This window comes from Petromyzon marinus, chromosome 80 (genome assembly GCF_048934315.1).
Source record: "Petromyzon marinus isolate PM22_M1 ecotype Great Lakes invasive population chromosome 80, UKy_Petmar_22M1.pri1.0, whole genome shotgun sequence".
Taxonomy (NCBI): Eukaryota; Metazoa; Chordata; class Hyperoartia; order Petromyzontiformes; family Petromyzontidae; genus Petromyzon; species Petromyzon marinus.
In genome coordinates, this window is record NC_133746.1 from 9353832 (window position 1) to 9374943 (window position 21112).

The following is a 21112-nucleotide window of genomic DNA, read 5'->3' on the forward strand; positions in this document are numbered from 1 at the left end:
TCACCACACTCACCGGTGACCCTCACCACACTCACCGCTCACCACACTCACCATCAACCCTCACCACACTCACCACACTCACCACACTCACCGGTGACCCTCACCACACTCACCGCTCACCACACTCACCGCTCACCACACTCACCGGTGATCCTCACCACACTCACCGGTGACCCTCACCACACTCACCATCAACCCTCACCACACTCACCATCAACCCTTACCACACTCACCATCAACCCTCACCACACTCACCATCAACCCTCACCACACTCACCTGTGACCCACACCACACTCACCATCAATGCTCACCACACTCACCACACTCACCACACTCACCGGTGACCCTCACCACACTCACCGGTGACCAGCGTGAGGCCGGCGGCCTGCCCGCCGGTGGCCCTCACCGTCACCGCGTACGCCGTGCCGGCACTAAGGCCCGTCGCCTCGAACGTCCTCGCCCCCGTCGAGTTCCTCACCACCACGCCGGCGCCGGTGCCGGTGCCGGTGCCGGCGCCGGTGACGGTGCCGGTGCCGGTGCCGGTGCCGGTGCCGGTGCCGGGCTCTGGCCAACCCGGCACCGGCACCAGTTCCACGGTGTAGGTGTAGCCGCCGGTGTCGGGGCCGGAGAACGCCAACGACACGGAGCTCTTGGTGATGCCGGTGACGGTGACACGGAGGGCGGCTATGGCGTGGAGAGATCACGTGGGAGGGTGGTGTGTTAGTGTGTGGTGTTAGTGTGTGGTGTTAGTGTGTGGTGTTAGTGTGTTAGTGTGTGGTGTTAGTGTGTGGTGTTAGTGTGTGGTGTTGGTGTGTGGTGTTAGTGTGTGGTGTTAGTGTGTGGTGTTAGTGTGTGGTGTTGGTGTGTGGTGTTGGTGTGTGGTGTTAGTGTGTGGTGTGTTAGTGTGTGGTGTTAGTGTGTGGTGTTAGTGTGTGGTGTTAGTGTGTGGTGTTAGTGTGTGGTGTTAGTGTGTGGTGTTAGTGTGTGGTGTTGGTGTGTGGTGTTAGTGTGTGGTGTTAGTGTGTGGTGTTGGTGTGTGGTGTTAGTGTGTGGTGTTAGTGTGTGGTGTTAGTGTGTGGTGTTAGTGTGTTAGTGTGTGGTGTTAGTGTGTTAGTGTGTGGTGTTAGTGTGTGGTGTTAGTGTGTGGTGTTAGTGTGTTAGTGTGTGGTGTTAGTGTGTGGTGTTAGTGTGTGGTGTTAGTGTGTGGTGTTAGTGTGTGGTGTTAGTGTGTGGTGTTAGTGTGTTAGTGTGTGGTGTTAGTGTGTGGTGTTAGTGTGTTAGTGTGTGGTGTTAGTGTGTGGTGTTAGTGTGTGGTGTTAGTGTGTGGTGTTAGTGTGTGGTGTTGGTGTGTGGTGTTAGTGTGTGGTGTTAGTGTGTGGTGTTAGTGTGTGGTGTTAGTGTGTGGTGTTAGTGTGTTAGTGTGTGGTGTTAGTGTGTGGTGTTAGTGTGTTAGTGTGTGGTGTTAGTGTGTGGTGTTAGTGTGTGGTGTTAGTGTGTGGTGTTAGTGTGTGGTGTTAGTGTGTGGTGTTAGTGTGTGGTGTTAGTGTGTGGTGTTAGTGTGTTAGTGTGTGGTGTTAGTGTGTGGTGTTAGTGTGTGGTGTTAGTGTGTGGTGTTAGTGTGTGGTGTGTTAGTGTGTTAGTGTGTGGTGTTAGTGTGTGGTGTTAGTGTGTGGTGTTAGTGTGTGGTGTTAGTGTGTGGTGTTAGTGTGTGGTGTTAGTGTGTGGTGTTAGTGTGTTAGTGTGTTAGTGTGTGGTGTTAGTGTGTGGTGTTAGTGTGTGGTGTTAGTGTGTTAGTGTGTTAGTGTGTGGTGTTAGTGTGTAGTGTGTGGTGTTAGTGTGTGGTGTTAGTGTGTGGTGTTAGTGTGTGGTGTTAGTGTGTGGTGTTAGTGTGAGGTGTTAGTGTGTGGTGTTAGTGTGTGGTGTTAGTGTGTGGTGTTAGTGTGTTGGTGTGTGGTGTTAGTGTGTGGTGTTAGTGTGTGGTGTTAGTGTGTGGTGTTAGTGTGTGGTGTTAGTGTGTGGTGTTAGTGTGTGGTGTTAGTGTGTTAGTGTGTGGTGTTAGTGTGTGGTGTTAGTGTGTGGTGTTAGTGTGTGGTGTTAGTGTGTGTTGTTAGTGTGTGGTGTTAGTGTGTGGTGTTAGTGTGTTAGTGTGTTAGTGTGTGTTGTTAGTGTGTGGTGTGTGGTGTTAGTGTGTGGTGTTAGTGTGTGGTGTTAGTGTGTGGTGTTAGTGTGTGGTGTTAGTGTGTGGTGTTAGTGTGTGGCGTTAGTGTGTGGTGTTAGTGTGTGGTGTTAGTGTGTGGTGTTAGTGTGTGGTGTTAGTGTGTTAGTGTGTGGTGTTAGTGTGTGGTGTTAGTGTGTGGTGTTAGTGTGTGGTGTTAGTGTGTGGTGTTAGTGTGTTAGTGTGTGGTGTTAGTGTGTGGTGTTAGTGTGTGGTGTTAGTGTGTGGTGTTAGTGGTGTTAGTGTGTGGTGTTAGTGTGTGGTGTTAGTGTGTGGTGTTAGTGTGTGGTGTTAGTGTGTGGTGTTAGTGGTGTTAGTGTGTGGTGTTAGTGTGTGGTGTTAGTGTGTTAGTGTGTGGTGTTAGTGTGTGGTGTTAGTGTGTGGTGTTAGTGTGTTGGTGTGTTAGTGTGTGGTGTTAGTGTGTGGTGTTAGTGTGTGGTGTTAGTGTGTGGTGTTAGTGTGTGGTGTTAGTGTGTTGGTGTGTGGTGTTAGTGTGTGGTGTTAGTGTGTGGTGTTAGTGTGTGGTGTTAGTGTGTGGTGTTAGTGTGTGGTGTTAGTGTGTGGTGTTAGTGTGTTAGTGTGTGGTGTTAGTGTGTGGTGTTAGTGTGTGGTGTTAGTGTGTTAGTGTGTGGTGTTAGTGTGTGGTGTTAGTGTGTGGTGTTAGTGTGTGGTGTTAGTGTGTGGTGTTAGTGTGTTAGTGTGTGGTGTTAGTGTGTGGTGTTAGTGTGTGGTGTGTGGTGTTAGTGTGTTAGTGTGTGGTGTTAGTGTGTGATGTTAGTGTGTGGTGTTAGTGTGTGGTGTTAGTGTGTGGTGTTAGTGTGTTAGTGTGTGGTGTTAGTGTGTGGTGTTAGTGTGTTAGTGTGTGGTGTTAGTGTGTGGTGTTAGTGTGTGGTGTTAGTGTGTGGTGTTAGTGTGTTAGTGTGTGGTGTTCGTGTGTGGTGTTAGTGTGTGGTGTTAGTGTGTGGTGTTAGTGTGTGGTGTTAGTGTGTGGTGTTAGTGTGTTGGTGTGTTAGTGTGTTAGTGTGCGGTGTTAGTGTGCGGTGTTAGTGTGCGGTGTTAGTGTGTGGTGTGTTAGTGTGCGGTGTTAGTGTGTGGTGTTAGTGTGCGGTGTTAGTGTGTTAGTGTGTGGTGTTAGTGTGTGGTGTTAGTGTTTTAGTGTGTGTTGCAGTGTTAGTGTGTTAGTGTGCGGTGTTAGTGTGCGGTGTTAGTGTGTGGTGTGTTAGTGTGTGGTGTTAGTGTGCGGTGTTAGTGTGCGGTGTTAGTGTGCGGTGTTAGTGTGTGTTGCAGTGTTAGTCTACCAGCAGTGTATAGTGTAGACGTGCGTGTGTCTGTACCATCGCTCACCTGATCGCTCACCCGCTCACTCACCCAGCGAGCGAGCGATCAGGTGAGTGAGCGGTACACACACACACACGCGCGTGTGTGTGTGTGTGTACCACTCGCTCACTCTCACCTAGTCGCTCGCTCACCCGCTCACTCACCCAGCGAGCGAGCGATCAGGTGAGTGAGCGGTACAGACACACACACACGCACGTGCGCGTGTGTGTGTCTGTACCACTCGCACACTCTCACCTAGTCGCTCGCTCGCCCGGCGAGCGAGAGGGAGCGCTCGCCTCGCTTTGCTCACCGCTGGTTCCGTTGGTGCTGGTTCCGTTGGCCGTGGTTCCGTTGGCCGCGGTTCCGTTGGCGGTGGTTTTGGCCGCGGTTCCGTTGGCGGTGGTTCCGTTGGCCGCGGTTCCGTTGGCCGCGGTTCCGTTGGCTGTGGTTCCGTTGGCCGTGGTTCCGTTGGCCGTGGATCCGTTGGCGGCCATTCTGTTGGCGGCGTTTCGGTTGGCGGTGGTTCCGTTGGCCGCGGTTCCGTTGGCCGTGGTTCCGTTGGCCGTGGTTCCGTTGGCCGTGGATCCGTTGGCGGCCATTCTGTTGGCGGCGTTTCGGTTGGCGGTGGTTCCGTTGGCCGCGGTTCCGTTGGCCGTGGTTCCGTTGGCCGTGGTTCCGTCGGCGGCGGTTCCATTGGCCGTGGTTCCGTTGGCCGTGGTTCCGTTGGCGGCCATTCTGTTGGCGGCGTTTCGGTTGGCGGTGGTTCCGTTGGCCGCGGTTCCGTTGGCCGTGGTTCCGTTGGCCGCGGTTCCGTTGGCCGTGGTTCCCTTGGCGGCGGTTCCGTCGGCGGCGGCGGGCCCTGCCTGACGCACAGCGGACGAACGAGGTGAAGACGAAACGGCGTAGCGTGAAAAAGGGGGCGGCCTACTCGGGGTGGGGCGGGGGCGGTGTCTGTTTTCGTTTTTCCGTTTTTGCCCAATTCCTGCCCAGTGTTTAAAAAAACAAAACAACTTTGACGATCGTTAAGTTCGAACACCCTCTCTGGCCACGTAGCAGTCGTGTTGAGGCGTTCAAACGCCAAAACAAACCCTTTGCAAGGACTCACGCCTGGCATCTGGCATGAACCACACGCAGAGTGCTTGCAGGGAACATTCAAACAAGAAACACGCTCCAGTCGTGGGTGATGCCGCTGTCTTTGAAACTGATTGGCCCGCATCAGAGACAGCTTTTCTTTTAGAGCCTCGGGGTGGACCAACTCCTTTCAAAAGACCAATCAGTTTCACAGACAATGCATACGCTGTACGTACTACCAGAGAATTGTAGTGTATGGCATCGAACCCACGACCTCCTGCACACCAGGCGAGGCAGTTAACGTCTCCTAGCCCGCCGTGATGATGATGATGATGAGAGAGAGAGAGAGAGACGCAGACTCCGAATGTACAGCAGCAGCAGCAGCAGGCATCGTCAGTGGCAGGGATTGAACCCACGACCTCCTGTACACCAGGCGAGGTAGTCAACATCTCCTAGCCACCGTGATGATGATGATGATGATGAGAGACGCAGACTCCGAATCTACAGCAGCAGCAGCAGGCGTTGTCAGTGGCAGGGATTGAACCCACGACCTCCTGCACACCAGGCGAGGTAGTCAACATCTCCTAGCCACCGTGATGATGATGATGAGAGACGCAGACTCCGAATCTACAGCAGCAGCAGCAGGCGTCGTCAGGGTCGGGATCGAACCCACGACCTCCTGCACACCAGGCGAGGTAGTCAACATCTTCTAGCCCACCGTGATGATGATGAGAGAGACGCAGACTCCAAATATACAGCAGCAGTAGCAGGCGTCGTCAGGGTCGGGATTGAACCCACGACCTCCTGCACACCAGGCGAGGTAGTCAACATCTCCTAGCCACCGTGATGATGATGATGAGAGAGAGACGCAGACTCCGAATCTACAGCAGCAGCAGGCGTCGTCAGTGGCAGGGATTGAACCCACGACCTCCTGCACACCAGGCGAGGTAGTCAACATCTTCTAGCCCACCGTGATGATGATGAGAGAGACGCAGACTCCAAATCTACAGCAGCAGCAGCAGCAGGCATCGTCAGTGGCAGGGATTGAACCCATGACCTCCTGCACACCAGGCGAGGTAGTCAACATCTCCTAGCCACGGTGGCTGTGGATCAATGCTCGTGATGACAGCGAGTATCTGAGCTGATTGTGTGGGCTCCTCCAGTAAGAAATGAGTAGCTGGTGCAGTGTGTGAGTGTCAGTGTGTGTGTGTGTGTCAGTGTGTGTGTGAGTGTGTCAGTGTCAATGTGTGTGTGTGTCAGTGTGTGTGTGTGTCAGTGTCAATGTGTGTGTGTCAGTGTGTGTGTCAGTGTGTGTCAGTGTGTGTCCGGCAAAACAACCCCCTACCTCCTCGCGGTGCCGGACGGGCAACTCTGTCGTGGACAGTGCTGTGGGGGGAGATCCAATTTTGATTGGCTCCTCCCCTCATGGCATATGTGTCCACCACAGGGGCTAAACGGGGGCTCTGGACGGGTGAGAGGGGCTGGTAACCCTTCCACCTTCAATTAATTACCACGAAACCACGAGTTAAACTGAAATATGTAACTAATAAGCTTGTGCCGGAGGCCCCGGGGGGCCAGGCGTCTATGACGTCTCCTGGCCAAACTCCAATCGGCGGAGCCAGGAGATTGAATTTCTACCCTCGGGGCTCCTCCAGAAACAACGAAAAGCCACTACGGGTGGCCACATGGAATGTTTGAACGCTCACTGCGGAGGAGAGGCTGCCACTCCTCTGTCGGGAGCTGGAACGGTACCGCCTGGATCTATGCGGCATTCAGGAGGTCCGGTGGACCGGCTCTGGCTCCTGCCACCATGAGGGGTGGACAGTCCTCTACTCGGGGCAGCAGACTGCCAAACAACAGGGTGTTGCTCTTTTGAACAAAAGAATGAAGAGGGCGTGGGAGCGTCGCGGTGAGGTGTGGGAAGCTGTAAGCCCCAGGCTACTTTGGGCTCGCCTTCCCATCAACCGGAGGCGAGGAATTGTGGTCGTGGTTACTTATGCCCCCACCGAAGATGAACATCCGTGGAGGGATGCAGGCAAAGCCGATGAGTCAGATGCCTTTTATGACCTTCTGTCACAGGTGCTGGCTAAAGTGGCCCCTCGGGATAGAGTCATCATGTTGGGTGACTTCAATGCCCGAGTTGGTCATGATACTGGCACCTGGTCTGGAGTGATTGGAGGGCATGGGCCAGATCAGCTTAATAACAACGGTAGGAGGCTGTTAGATTTTTGTGCAGCCCATGGGCTTGTAATTACCAACACGCTGTTCCGGCATCGGCGCATCCACACAACATCATGGATGCATGCCGGGTCCAAGCAAGAACATCTGCTGGACTACATAGTGACGGACCAGCGGATGCGAGCCCATGTCCTTGACACCAGGACCTACCGTGGAGCTGATCTGCCCTCTGACCATCGACTAGTCATCTGTAAGATACGCCTGCCATTCTTCCACTCCGGTGGTGGGTATAAACCCAGGACCCCATTCCGACCTAAAGTGGCCTGGTCTCAGTTATCTGATGAAAGTTGCAAGCGAGAATTTCATCATCGCTTGCGGCTGGGATTGGCATCGTCCCCGACTCCTCCTGATGTCGAGGGTAAATGGGCGAGGTTTAGGACTGTGACTCATGCAGCTGCAATGGCTGCTTTGGGTACGCGGTCCAGACGTCCCCAGAGACCCTGGCTGACAGAGGAGGTGTTCAGGATGGTTGAGAAAAAGCGACAGGCCCACTGTCATCGGCTACAGAATCCCACGTCAGAGAATGAGGAGGCTTACCGCAATCTTCGCTCGGAGGTTCGGACAGCCGTGAGGCGCTGCAAAGATGGGTGGTGCTCGCGGGTTGTTGAGGAGATGGAGTCTGCCTCAGTGGCCCGTGATCACAAATCTCTATTTAACTCCATCAAAAAAGTAACCTGCAGCGCCACACCTATTACTATCATTAGGGGAAAAAACGGTGATCCAATCTCCGACCCCCAGGAACAGGTTTGCAGATTTGCTGAGCATTTCTGTGAGGTTCTGGGGGAGGGAAAATCCCTCAGCCAGGAAAACATCATGGCACAAAGTGAGGATGACCCTGCTGAGGCTGCGGTGCCTCAAATATTGGAAGAAGTCACCCCCTGTGAGTGGCTGGCTGAGGTGCCATCTGTTGAGGAAGTACTGAAGGTGATCCGGAGTCTGAAACCAGGAAAGGCAGCGGGCAGAGATGATCTCCCAAGCGAAATGCTGAGGGAGGGTGGCGTTTGTGCACAGACTGCCCTATATGACATCATAACGGTCTGGACCACTGGACGGGTTCCGCAGGATTGGAAGGATGCCCTGGTGGTCCCCCTCTTTAAGAAGGGGGACCGCACAGACTGTAACAACTACAGGGGCATCTCACTCCTCACTGTGCCGGGAAAGGTCCTGGCAAGGATTATTCAGCATCGCCTTGCCAGGCACGCTGAGGAGAGGCTTGCGGAGCCCCAATGCGGTTTCAGGAAATGGCGGTCCTGCACAGATGCCATATTTTCTGTCCGTCTGCTACAGCAGAGGTGTAGGGAATTCCAACAAGACCTACATCTCTGCTTTATTGACCTGGTCAAGGCCTTTGATACCATCAGTAGGCCTGGGCTCTGGGTCGTTCTTCGTGCTTTTGGAGTATATGACCCTCTGCTCACAATCATTAAGGATCTTCATGATGGTGAGCGGGCCCGGGTAAAACTACATGGCCGGGAGTCAGAGCCATTCCCTGTACACCTTGGGGTGCGACAGGGATGTCGTCTGGCTCCCACATTATTTAACATCTATTTTGACCACGTAGTTCGTGAAGCCTTCAATAGCTGTACCGGGGCAATCTCCATATGGTACAGATATAATGGGAGGCTTATCGATGCCCGGGTGTGGTCAAGGGATGGCTCCCTATTGCTCAACCACGTTATGTATGCTGATGATTTGGTAATAGCTGCTCAGTCAGAGGAGGAGTTGGAGACGCTGCTGCTGAGACTGGAGCGTGCCACTAAGAGGTGGGGCCTTACCATCAGCCCCACCAAAACTAAGCAACTGCCTGGGTATTTTGTACCATCGGACACTCCACCCCCACAACTCCCAATCGGTGATGGGGCAGTAGTGGAGAGAGTGGAGAGTTTCCCATACCTGGGCAGTGTGCTTATGACTGGCTCCAGTTTAACATCAGAGGTCTCACTCTGAATCAGTCGAGCGGCAATATCTTTTCATCGGTTGCGTAACGCTGTGTGGAAGCTACCTGGTCTGTCGCTCCGCACTAAGCTTCAGGTCTTCTCGGCCACCGTCATTCCCTCCCTTCTCTACGCTTGCGAAACGTGGACCCTCCTAATGGAACATCTTCGCCGGTTAGAAACATTTAGGCTGGCCTGCCTACGATCCATCCTGGGTTTAACCAGACTGGATTGTGTGAGGAGCTCACAAATCCTTGAAAGATCTGGGCAAGGTCCCATCGGTGAGCTCCTCCGGCGGGCAAGGCTGCGATGGCTGGGTCATGTAGCCCGCATGCCCAGCCACCGCATGCCGAAACAGCTTTTGTTCGGCCGGATTGAGGGGGCTAAGCGGGCGCGGCACGGGCTAGAGAAGAGATGGAGTGATGTGGTGCAGGAGGACGTGGAGCTGAGTGGACTTGCCGATGACTGGTACCAGCGGTGTCAAGATCGGCCTCTGTGGAGGAGGCTCGTGAAGGACGCTACTGGGCAGTTGGAGGTAGTCGCCCTCCAACAACAATGGAAGGCGGAGGAGCGACGCTCAGAACAACGAGCGGAGCGCCGGGTGGCTAAAGCACAGCAGGTTGGCACAGTAGGGGGCACAGGTGGTGCATCAGCCAGTCATCTCAGTCAGTCGACCCGTGGCACCTGGGTCTGCCCCGTGACCTCCTGCCAGCGGGCGTTCGACACTTCACGTGGCCTCAGGGTGCACATAGCCTGGCACAAGCGTCGTGGTGACGTCACCGCCACTTAGTGGCGAATGGCGGTTGTTGTTGTTGTGTGTCAGTGTGTGGGTGTGCCAGTGTGTGTGTCAGTGTGTGTGTGTGTGTCAGTGTGTGGGTGTGTCAGTGTGTGTGTGTATCAGTGTGTGTGTGTCAGTGTGTGTGTGTCAGTGTGTGTGTGTGTCAGTGTGTGTGTGTCAGTGTGTGTGTGTCAGCGTGTGTGTGTGTGTAAATGTGTGGTGCCGGATGGCAACTCTGTGGTGGGCAGTGTCGTGGGGGGATGGCAAATGTAGATTGGCCATTCCCCTCATGTCGTTGGTAACCACCACAGCGGCCAAATTTGGTGTCTGGACGGGTGCTAGGGGCTGGTAACCCCTCCACCTTCAATTAACTAAACTACAATGCAAAAAACGTATTAAGCTTGTGCCAGAGGCCCCGGGGGGACAGGCGTCTATGACGTCTCCTGGCCAAACCCCATTTGGCGGAGCCAGGAGATTGAATTTTTACCCTCGGGGCTCCTCCAGAAGCAACGAAAAGCCACTACGGATGGCCACGTGGACTGTTCGAACGCTCACTGCGGAGGAGAGGCTGACACTCCTCTGTCCGGAGCTTGACCGGTACTGGCTGGATCTCTGTGATATTCAGTAGGTCCGGTGGACCGGCTCTGGCTCCTGCCACCATGAGGGTTGGACAGTCCTCTTCTCGGGGCAGAAGACTGCCAAACAACAGGGAGTGGCTCTTCTTCTGAACAAAATAATTATTGGGGCATGGGAGCGTGGCAGTGAGGTGTGCGAAGCTGTAAGCCCCAGGCTACTTTGGGCTCGCCTTCCCATCAGCCAGTGGTGGTCGTGGTTACTTATGCCCCCACTGAAGACGAACATCCGTGGAGGGATGCAGGCAAGGCCAATGAGTCAAATGCCTTCTATGACCTCCTGTCACAGGTGGTGGCTAAAGTGGCCCCTCGGGATAGAGTCATCATGTTGGGTGACTTCAATGCCCGAGTTGGTCATGATACTGGCACCTGGTCTGGAGTGATTGGAGGGCATGGGCCAGATCAGCTCAATGACAACGGTAGGAGGCTGCTAGATTCTTGAGCAGCCCATGGCTTGTAATTACCAACACGCTGTTCCAGCATCGGTGCATCCACATCACATCAAGGATGCATGCCGGGTCCAAGCAAGAACATCTGCTGGACTACATAGTGATGGAACAGCGGGTGCGAGCTCATGTCCTTGACACCAGGACCTACCGTGGAGCAGATCTGCCCTCTGACCATCGACTTGTCATCTGTAAGATGCACCTGACATTCTTCCACTCGGGTAGTGGGTGTACACCCAGATCCCCATTCAAACCTAAGGTGGCCTGGTCTCAGCTAGCTGATGAAAGTTGCAAGCAAGAATTTCATCATCGCTTGCGGCATGGATTGGCATCGTCCCCGACTCCTCCTGATGTCGAGGGTAAATGGGCAAGGTTTAGGACTGTGACTCATGCAGCTGCAATGGCTGCTTTGGGTACATGGCCCAGACCTCATCAGAGACCCTGGCTGACAGAGGAGGTGTTCAGGATGGCTGAGAAAAAGCGACAGGCCCACTGCCATCGTCTACAGCATCCCACGTCAGAGAATGAGGAGGCTTACCGCAGCCTTCGCTCGGAGGTTCGGAGAGCCGTGAGGCGCTGCAAGGATGGGTGGTGATCGCGGGTTGCTGAGGAGATGGAGTCTGCCTCAATGGTCCGTGATCACAAATTGCTATTTAATTCCATCAAAAAATAACCTGCAGCGCCACACCTATTACCATCATTAGAGGAAAGAGCAGTGATCCAATCTCCGACCCCGAGGAACAGGTTTGCAGATTTCCTGAGCATTTCTGTGAGGTCCTGGGGGAGGGAAAATCCCTCAGTGTGGAAAATATCGTGGGACAAAGTGGGGATGATCCTGCTGAGGCTGTGGTGCCACACATATTGGAGGAAGTCACCCCCTCTGAGTGGCTGGCTGAGGTGCCATCTGTTGAGGAAGTACTGAAGGCAATTCGGAGTCTGAGACCAGTAAAGGCATCGGGCAGAGATGATCTCCCAAGAGAAATGCTGAGGGAGGGTGGCGTTTGTGCACAGACTGCCCTATATGACATCATAACAACAGTCTGGACCACTGGACGGGTTCCGCAGGATTGGAAGGATACCCTGGTGGTCCCCCTCTTTAAGAAGCGGAACCGCACAGACTGTAACAACTACAGGGGCATCTCACTCCTCAGTGTGCCAGGAAAGGTCCTGGCAAAGATTATTCAGCATCGCCTTGCCAGGCACGCTGAGGAGAGGCTTGCGGAGCCACAATGCGGTTTCAGGAAAGGGCGGTCCTGCACAGTTGCCATATTTTCTGTGTCCGTCTGCTACAGCAGAGGTGTAGGAAATTGCAACAAGACCTACATCTCTCCTTTACTTGCCTGGTCAAGGCCTATGGTACTATCAGTAGGCCTGGGCTCTGGGTTGTTCTTCGTGCTTTCGGAGTCCCTGACCCACTGCTCACGATCATTAAGGACCTTCATGATGATGAGCGGGCCCGGATAAAACTACGTGGCCGGGAATCGGAGCCATTCCCTGTTCACTTTTTGGTGCGACAGGGATGTCCTCTGGCTCCCACATTATTTAACTTCTATTTTGACCACGTAGTTCGTGAAGCCTTCAATAGCAGTAACGGAGGAATTTCCATCTGGTACAGATAAAATGGCGAGGCTGATCAATGCCCGGGTGCGGTCAAGGGATGGCTCCCTATTATGTTATGTATGCCAATGATCTGGTAATTGCCACTCACTCAGAGGTGGAGTTGGAGGCGCTGCTGCTGAACCTGGAGCTTGCCACTAAGAGGTGGGGCCTTCCCATCAGCCCCACCAAAACTTAGCACCTGTTTGGGTATTTTGTACCATCGGACACTCCACCCCACAACTCCCAATTGGTGATAGGGCAGTTGTGGAGAGTTTCCCATACCTGGGCAGTGTGCTCATAACCGGCTCCGGTTTGACAGCAGAGGTCTCACTCCGAATCAGTCGAGCAGCAATATCTTTTCATCGGTTGCGTAACGCTGTGTGGAAGCTGCCTGTGACGAGGTCACATATCCTTGAAAAATCTGGACAAAGTCCCATTGGTGAGCTCCTCCGGCGGACAAGGCTGCGTTGGCTGTGTCATGTAGCCCGCATGCCCAGCCACCGCATGCCTAAACAGCTTTTGTTCGGCTGGATCGAGGGGGCTAAACGGGCGCGGCACGGGCTAGAGAAGAGATGGAGTGACGTGGTACAGGAGGACGTGGAGCTGAGTGGACTTGCCGATGACTGGTACCAGCGGTGTCAAGATTGGCCTCTGTGGAGGAGGCTCGTGAAGGACGCTACTGTTCAGTTGGAGGTAGTCGCCCTCCAACAACAACGGAAGGCGGAGGAGCGACGCTCAGAACAACGAGCGGAGCGCCGGGTGGCTAAAGCACAGCAGGTTGGCACAGTCGGGGGCACAGTTGGTGCATCAGCCAGTCATCTCAGTCGACCCGTGGCACCTGGGTCTGCCCCGTGACCTCCTGCCAGCGGGTGTTCGACACTTCACGTGGTCTCAGGGTGCACATAGCCTGGCACAAGCGTCGTGATGACATCACTGCCACTTAGTGGCGAATGGCGGTTGTTGTTGTATAATAGTGTATAGTGTAGTGTATAGTGTAGTGTACAGTAGTGTATAGTGTAGTGTATAGTAGTGTAGTGTATAGTAGTGTATAGTTTAGTGTATAGTAGTGTATAGTGTAGTGTATAGTAGTGTATAGTGTAGTGTATAGTGTAGTGTATAGTAGTGTATAGTGTAGTGTATAGTAGTGTATAGTGTAGTGTATGATGTAGTGTAAAGTGTCGTGTATAGTGTAGTGTATAGTGTAGTGTATAGTTTAGTGTATAGTAGTGTATAGTAGTGTAGGGTATAGTAGTGTATGGTAGTGTATAGTGTAGTGTATGATGTAGTGTAAAGTGTAGTTTATAGTGTAGTGTATAGTGTAGTGTATAGTTTAGTGTATAGTAGTGTATAGTGTAGTGTATAGTAGTGTATGGTAGTGTATAGTGTAGTGTATGATGGCGTGTATAGTGTAGTGTATAGTGTAGTGTATGATGTAGTGTAGTGTATAGTAGTGTATAGTGTAGTGTATAGTGTAGTGTATAGTGTAGTGTATAGTAGTGTATAGTGTAGTGTATAGTAGGGTATAGTAGTGTATAGTGTAGTGTATAATGTAATGTATAGTGTAGTGTATAGTGTAGTGTAAAGTGTAGTGTATTGTGTAGTGTATAGTAGTGTAAAGTGTAGTGTATAGTGTAGTGTATAGTAGTGTAGTGTATAGTGTAGTGTAAAGTGTAGTGTATAGTGTAGTGTATAGTAGTGTAAAGTGTAGTGTATAGTGTAGTGTATGATGTAGTGTAAAGTGTAGTGTATAGTGTAGTGTATAGTGTAGTGTATAGTAGTGTAAAGTGTAGTGTATAGTGTAGTGTATAGTAGTGTATAGTTTAGTGTATAGTGTAGTGTTTAGTGTAGTGTATGATGTAGTGTAAAGTGTAGTGTAAAGTGTAGTGTATAGTAGTGTATAGTGTAGTGTAAAGTGTAGTGTATAGTGTAGTGTATAGTGTAGTGTATAGTGTAGTGTATAGTGTAGTGTATAGTGTAGTGTATAGTGTAGTGTAAAGTGTAGTGTATAGTGTAGTGTATAGTGTAGTGTATGATGTAGTGTATAGTGTAGTGTATAGTGTAGTGTAAAGTGTAGTGTAAAGTGTAGTGTATAGTGTAGTGTATAGTGGTACACAGCGCTGCGATGCACAGTGGCGCAGCGCAGCAGTCCAGCGCGATGTGTACGGCCCTACGCGGCGGTGTAATGTAGCGCGCTGTGGAGACAAAGGCGGTGGAGGCGGCGGGGCGGGGGGGCTGGCCACCGTGCCCGTGTCTAGCCGCACCACTTGACCCCCCCCTCCCGACGCGGTGTTTTTCCCCTCCACCCGGGGGGACCGTCAACTCGCTCCACGGCCGGGCGAGAAGACCCCGAAGTCACGACGACCCTCCTCCTCGGTCTCCACTTGAAGCTTTCCTCACCGCAGGTGCACCACGTCGTCTCCGATTCTTTCGGTAAGGTCGCCACGCAGAAGGGGCGACGGTGAAAGAATCGAGGAATTTAAAAAATGTAAAACGGCAAAAAAATTCTCGCGACGTTTCGACTGCAACACAAAGCGGCAATCGTCATCATCATCATCATCAGGTGTGAAAAACCACGGCAAGAAAATTTGAAAAAAGTGATTTTCTGCACCTGATGATGGTTGCTTGTGTTGCAGTCGAAACGTGAGAATTTTATTGTTTTATATTTTTTATTATTTTATTGTTTCCCTTCTAAAATTTTCTTGCTGTGGTTTTCACACACCTGATGATGGTTGCTTGTGTTGCAGTCGAAACGTCGTGAGAATTTTATTGTTTATATTTTTTATTATGTTATTGTTTTATATTTTTTATTATTTTATTGTTTTATATTTTTTATTATTTTATTGTTTTATATTTTTTATTATTTTATTGTTTTATATTTTTTATTATTTTATTGTTTCCCTTCTAAAATTTTCTTGCTGTGGTTTTCACACACCTGATGATGATTGCTTGCGTTGCAGTCGAAACGTCGTGAGAATTTTATTGTTTTATATTTTTATTATTTTATTGTTTCCCTTCTAAAATTTTTCTGCTGTGGTTTTCACACACCTGATGATGATTGCTTGTGTTGCAGTCGAAACGTCGTGAGAATTTTATTGTTTTATATTATTTTATTATTTTATTGTTTCCCTTCTAACGTGGTGGTTTTCACACCTGATGATTGCTTGTGTTGCAGTCGAAACGTCGTGAGAATTTTATTGTTTTATATTTTTTATTATTTTATTGTTTCCCTTCTAAAATTTTCCTGCTGTGGTTTTCACACACCTGATGATGATTGGTTGTGTTGCAGTCGAAACGTCGTGAGAATTTTATTGTTTTAGATTTTTTATTATTTTATTGTTTCCCTTCTAACGTGGTGGTTTTTCACACCTGATGATGATTGCTTGTGTTGCAGTCGAAACGTCGTGAGAATTTTATTGTTTTATATTTTTTATTATTTTATTGTTTCCCTTCTAAAATTTTCCTGCTGTGGTTTTCACACACCTGATGATGATTGCTTGTGTTGCAGTCGAAACGTCGTGAGAATTTTATTGTTTTATATTTTTTATTATTTTATTGTTTCCCTTCTAAAATTTTCCTGCTGTGGTTTTCACACACCTGATGATGATTGCTTGTGTTGCAGTCGAAACGTCGTGAGAATTTTATTGTTTATATTTTTTATTATTTTATTGTTTTATATTTTTTATTGTTTTATATTTTTTATTATTTTATTGTTTTATATTTTTTATTATTTTATTGTTTTATATTTTTTATTATTTTATTGTTTCCCTTCTAAAATTTTCCTGCTGTGGTTTTCACACACCTGATGATGATTGCTTGTGTTGCAGTCGAAACGTCGTGAGAATTTTATTGTTTTATATTTTTTATTATTTTATTGTTTCCCTTCTAAAATTTTCCTGCTGTGGTTTTCACACACCTGATGATGATTGCTTGTGTTGCAGTCGAAACGTCGTGAGAATTTTATTGTTTTATATTATTTTATTGTTTCCCTTCTAACGTGGTGGTTTTCACACCTGATGATTGCTTGTGTTGCAGTCGAAACGTCGTGAGAATTTTATTGTTTTATATTTTTTATTATTTTATTGTTTCCCTTCTAAAATTTTCCTGCTGTGGTTTTCACACACCTGATGATGATTGCTTGTGTTGCAGTCGAAACGTCGTGAGAATTTTATCGTTTTATATTATTTTATTATTTTATTGTTTCCCTTCTAACGTGGTGGTTTTCACACCTGATGATTGCTTGTGTTGCAGTCGAAACGTCGTGAGAATTTTATTGTTTTATATTTTTTATTATTTTATTGTTTCCCTTCTAAAATTTTCCTGCTGTGGTTTTCACACACCTGATGATGATTGCTTGTGTTGCATTCGAAACATAGTGAGAATTTGATTGTTTTATATTTTTTATTATTTTATTGTTTCCCTTCTAAAATTTTCCTGCTGTGGTTTTCACACACCTGATGATGGTTGCTTGTGTTGCAGTCGAAACGTCGTGAGAATTTTATTGTTTTATATTTTTTATTATTTTATTGTTTCCCTTCTAACGTGGTGGTTTTCACACCTGATGATTGCTTGTGTTGCAGTCGAAACGTCGTGAGAATTTTATTGTTTTATATTTTTTATTATTTTATTGTTTCCCTTCTAAAATTTTCCTGCTGTGGTTTTCACACACCTGATGATGATTGCTTGTGTTGCAGTCGAAACGTCATGAGAATTTTATCGTTTTATATTTTTTATTATTTTATTGTTTCCCTTCTAACATGGTGGTTTTCACACCTGATGATGACTGCTTGTGTTGCAGTCGAAACGTCGTGAGAATTTTATTGTTTTATATTTTTTTATTATTTTATTGTTTCCCTTCTAACGCGGTGGTTTTTACACCTGATGATGATTGCTTGTATTGCAGTCGAAACGTCGTGAGAATTTAATTGTTTTATATATTTTTAATTATTTTATTGTTTCCCTTCTAACGTGGTGGTTTTCACACACCTGATGATGATTGCTTGTGTTGCAGTCGAAACGTCGTGAGAATTTTATTGTTTTATATTTTTTATTATTTTATTGTTTCCCTTCTAAAATTTTCCTGCTGTGGTTTTCACACACCTGATGATGATTGCTTGTGTTGCAGTCGAAACGTCGTGAGAATTTTATCGTTTTATATTTTTTATTATTTTATTGTTTCCCTTGTACGTGGTGGTGACTTTACCGAAAGAACCAAGAATAATAATGTTATTGTTTTACAATAATTTTATCGTTTTATATTTTTTTATTTTACCGTTTCCCTTCTAACGCGGCGGCGACTTTACCGAAAGGACCAAAGGAACGTGAATCCCTGCAGTCACGAAAGCTTCAAATCAACAATTTTAAAAATCACGTAGGTTAACAAACAAACAAACAAACAAAAAAAACCGAAATAAAGATAACACGACGCTTGGGTAAGCAGCACTCAAAAAAAATAATGATCCGCTTTTGTGGCTTCATGTAGGCATGGGGATGGGGATGGGGTGGTCGGAATATTCTCGTCGAATCGATTTTGCCCCCTCCTCCCCCACCTACATGAATCCGCAACGGCAGATCATTTTCTCACCTGAAAGGCGGACACTCCGTGCTACGGACAGAAACGTCGCGTCTGCCTTCGTGGGTTTGGTGTTTCGTTGTCTTACCCCGACCTCCGTGGACTTTGCCGAAAGAGCCACAAGGGCACGGAACGCTCCTTCCAGCGCAACGGGCGGGTATCCGGGCAGCCAACACGGCCGTGAGCCCGTGGGGGTCCACGTGCCGCTGGTGGCGTTGGGAAAGCGTCGGGCGGAGAGGAAGGGGGCGAGGGGTCGCGGCGGAGGAGGAGGAGGCCGCGTGGACTCTCAGTGACCTCCCGTGGGTAGTCTCCCCCCCAACACCACCACCAACACCACCACCAACAACATCAACACCACCAACACCACCAACAACACCACCACCACCAACACCACCACCAACAACATCAACACCACCAACACCACCACCAACAACACCACCAACATCAACACCACCAACACCACCACCAACACCACCAACACCACCACCAACACAACCACCACCAACACCACCAACACCACCACCAACGTCACCACCACCAACACCACCACCAACATCAACACCACCACCAACACCACCACCAACACCACTACCACCAACACCACCACCACCAACACCACCACCAACACCACCCCACCACCAACACCACCAACACCACCACCACCACCAACACCACCACCAACACCACCACCACACCACCACCACCACACCACCACCACCCCCCAACACCACCACCAACACCACTACCACCAACACCACCACCACCAACACCACCACCACCAACCCACAACCCATCCCCACCACCAACACCACAACCCCTCCCCAACACCACCAACACCACCACCAACATCAACACCTCACCACCACCACCACCAACACCACCACCACCCCCCAACACCACCACCAACACCACCACCAACACCACCACCAACACCACCCCACCACCAACACCACCAACACCACCACCACCACCAACACCACCACCAACACCACCACCACACCACCACCACCACACCACCACCACCCCCCAACACCACCACCAACACCACTACCACCAACACCACCACCACCAACACCACCACCACCAACCCACAACCCATCCCCACCACCAACACCACAACCCCTCCCCAACACCACCAACACCACCACCAACATCAACACCTCACCACCACCACCACCAACACCACCACCACCCCCCAACACCACCACCACAACCCCTCCCTACCACCACCATCCCCTAAACCCCCCCAACCGCAACTCCCCCCACCCCCCATCCGCCTCCCATCGGAGGTGCGGGACATAAAGACACAGACAAAGATCCCCCGTGTAGCCTCTAACAGACTGCAGGGGCAAGTGCTGTTAGCTAGCACCTCACACTCACACACAGACAAAGATCCCCCGTGTAGCCTCTAACAGACTGCAGGGGCAAGTGCTGTTACCTGGCACCTCACACACAGACACAGACAAAGATCCCCCGTGTAGCCTCTAACAGACTGCAGGGGCAAGTGCTGTTAGCTAGCACCTCACACACAGACACAGACAAAGATCCCCCGTGTAGACTCTAACAGGCTGCAGGGGCAAGTGCTGTTAGCTAGCACCTCACACACAGACACAGACAAATATCCCCCGTGTAGCCTCCAACACACTGCAGGGGCAAGTGCTGTTAGCTAGCACTTCACACACAGACACAGACAAAGATCCCCCGTATAGCCTCTAACAGGCTGCAGGGGAAAGTGCTGTTAGCTAGCACCTCACACACAGACACAGACAAAGATCCCCCGTGTAGCCTCTAACATACTGCAGGGGCAAGTGCTGTTAGCTAGCACTTCACACACAGACACAGACAAAGATCCCCCGTATAGCCTCTAACAGGCTGCAGGGGCAAGTGCTGTTAGCTAGCACCTCACACACAGACACAGACAAAGATCCCCCGTGTAGCCTCTAACAGGCTGCAGGGGCAAGTGCTGTTGTCTAGCACCTCACACACAGACAAAGAGAGAGAGGAGAGAGAGAGAGAGAAAAAGAGAGCTACTTTTTAGACTCTCAAACAACTTTTATTGAAAGCAAGCAACAGCACTGGGGGGGCCGATTTCGAGAGCGAAACCCACAAAGTCACCTGCAACAACAACGAACCACCACACAGCCACTGTGGCGCTAGAGAGAGAGCGAGAGAGAGACGGGCGGATTGGCGTGTGGGCGGACGTGTGGGCGCGGAGGAGGAGTTTTGAGGAAGTGAGCGACTTGGGCACCACGACGTGGCATTGAATATTCTCTTCTGGTTTTTCTTTTTTTTGCAGAAGTGTCCACCGGACGGGTGCAGCTGCGCGGGAATCCCCCTCTTGCAAACCGCACCGAACGGGGGGGGGGCGGGGGCGGGGGGCGGGGGGCGGGGGGCGGGGGGCGGGGGGGGGGGCACGTTAATCTCGCTCCGTGCAGGAAGCACACGGGGTGGGCGCTGGTGTGTGGCTAGCCCAGTGGGGGGAGAGGCACCGCGGCAGCCGAGTGGGGCCTAGCGAGGACGAGTGCCCGAATATCACGAGTGGCGAAAGTAGCTGCAAATGCAGTTTGTTGCGGGAGCGGTGCTCTCAATGGGGCCGAGGGCGACATCGCTTGCGAGCCTTCGATTCCGTTCCGGTGATTCTGCGCTATTACCACAGTGCTATACCGCCTTCAACTTTTATGAACGACCGGGAGCCTCGCTTTCAAAAGGGGGCCAAGCGCGACATCGCTTGCGAGCTGCAGATTCCGTTCCGGCGATTCTGCGCTATTACCACAGTGCTATACCGCCTTCAACTTTTATGAACGACCGGGAGCGGCACTTTCAAAAGGGGGCCAAGCGCGACATCGCTTGCGAGCTACAGATTCCGTCCCGGCGATTCTGCGCTATTACCACAGTGCTATACCGCCTTCAACTTTTATGAACGACCGGGAGCGGCGCTTTCAAAAGGGGGCCAAGCGCGACATCGCTTGCGAGCCTCAGATTCCGTTCCGGCGACTCTGCGCTATTACCACAGTGCTATACCGCCTTCAACTTTTATGAACGACCGGGAGCAGCACTTTCAAAAGGGGGCCAAGCGCGACATCGCTTGCGAGCTATCGATTCCGTTCCGGCGATTCTGCGCTATTACCACAGTGCTATACCGCCTTCAACTTTTATGAACGACCGGGAGCCTCGCTTTCAAAAGGGGGCCAAGCGCGACATCGCTTGCGAGCTACAGATTCTGTTCCGGTGATTCTGCGCTATTACCACAGTGCTATACCGCCTTCAACTTTTATGAACGACCGGGAGCCTCGCTTTCAAAAGGGGGCCAAG

The 21112-nt window shown here is 50.5% G+C and overlaps 1 protein-coding gene across 3 annotated transcripts in view; it reads right to left on the reverse strand.

The window, feature by feature from the left end:
* LOC116957675 (uncharacterized) overlaps positions 1–21112 on the reverse strand; it is a 140719-nt gene that overhangs the window by 92906 nt on the left and 26701 nt on the right. For all 3 annotated transcript variants that reach the window (XM_076057239.1, XM_076057240.1, XM_076057238.1), the window contains exons 2-3: positions 3844–4396; positions 362–685 (exon numbers count right to left, since the gene is read on the reverse strand). In XM_076057239.1, coding sequence (XP_075913354.1) covers positions 362–685; positions 3844–4396 — 877 coding nt within the window. The remainder of the gene's footprint in view (positions 1–361; positions 686–3843; positions 4397–21112) is intronic.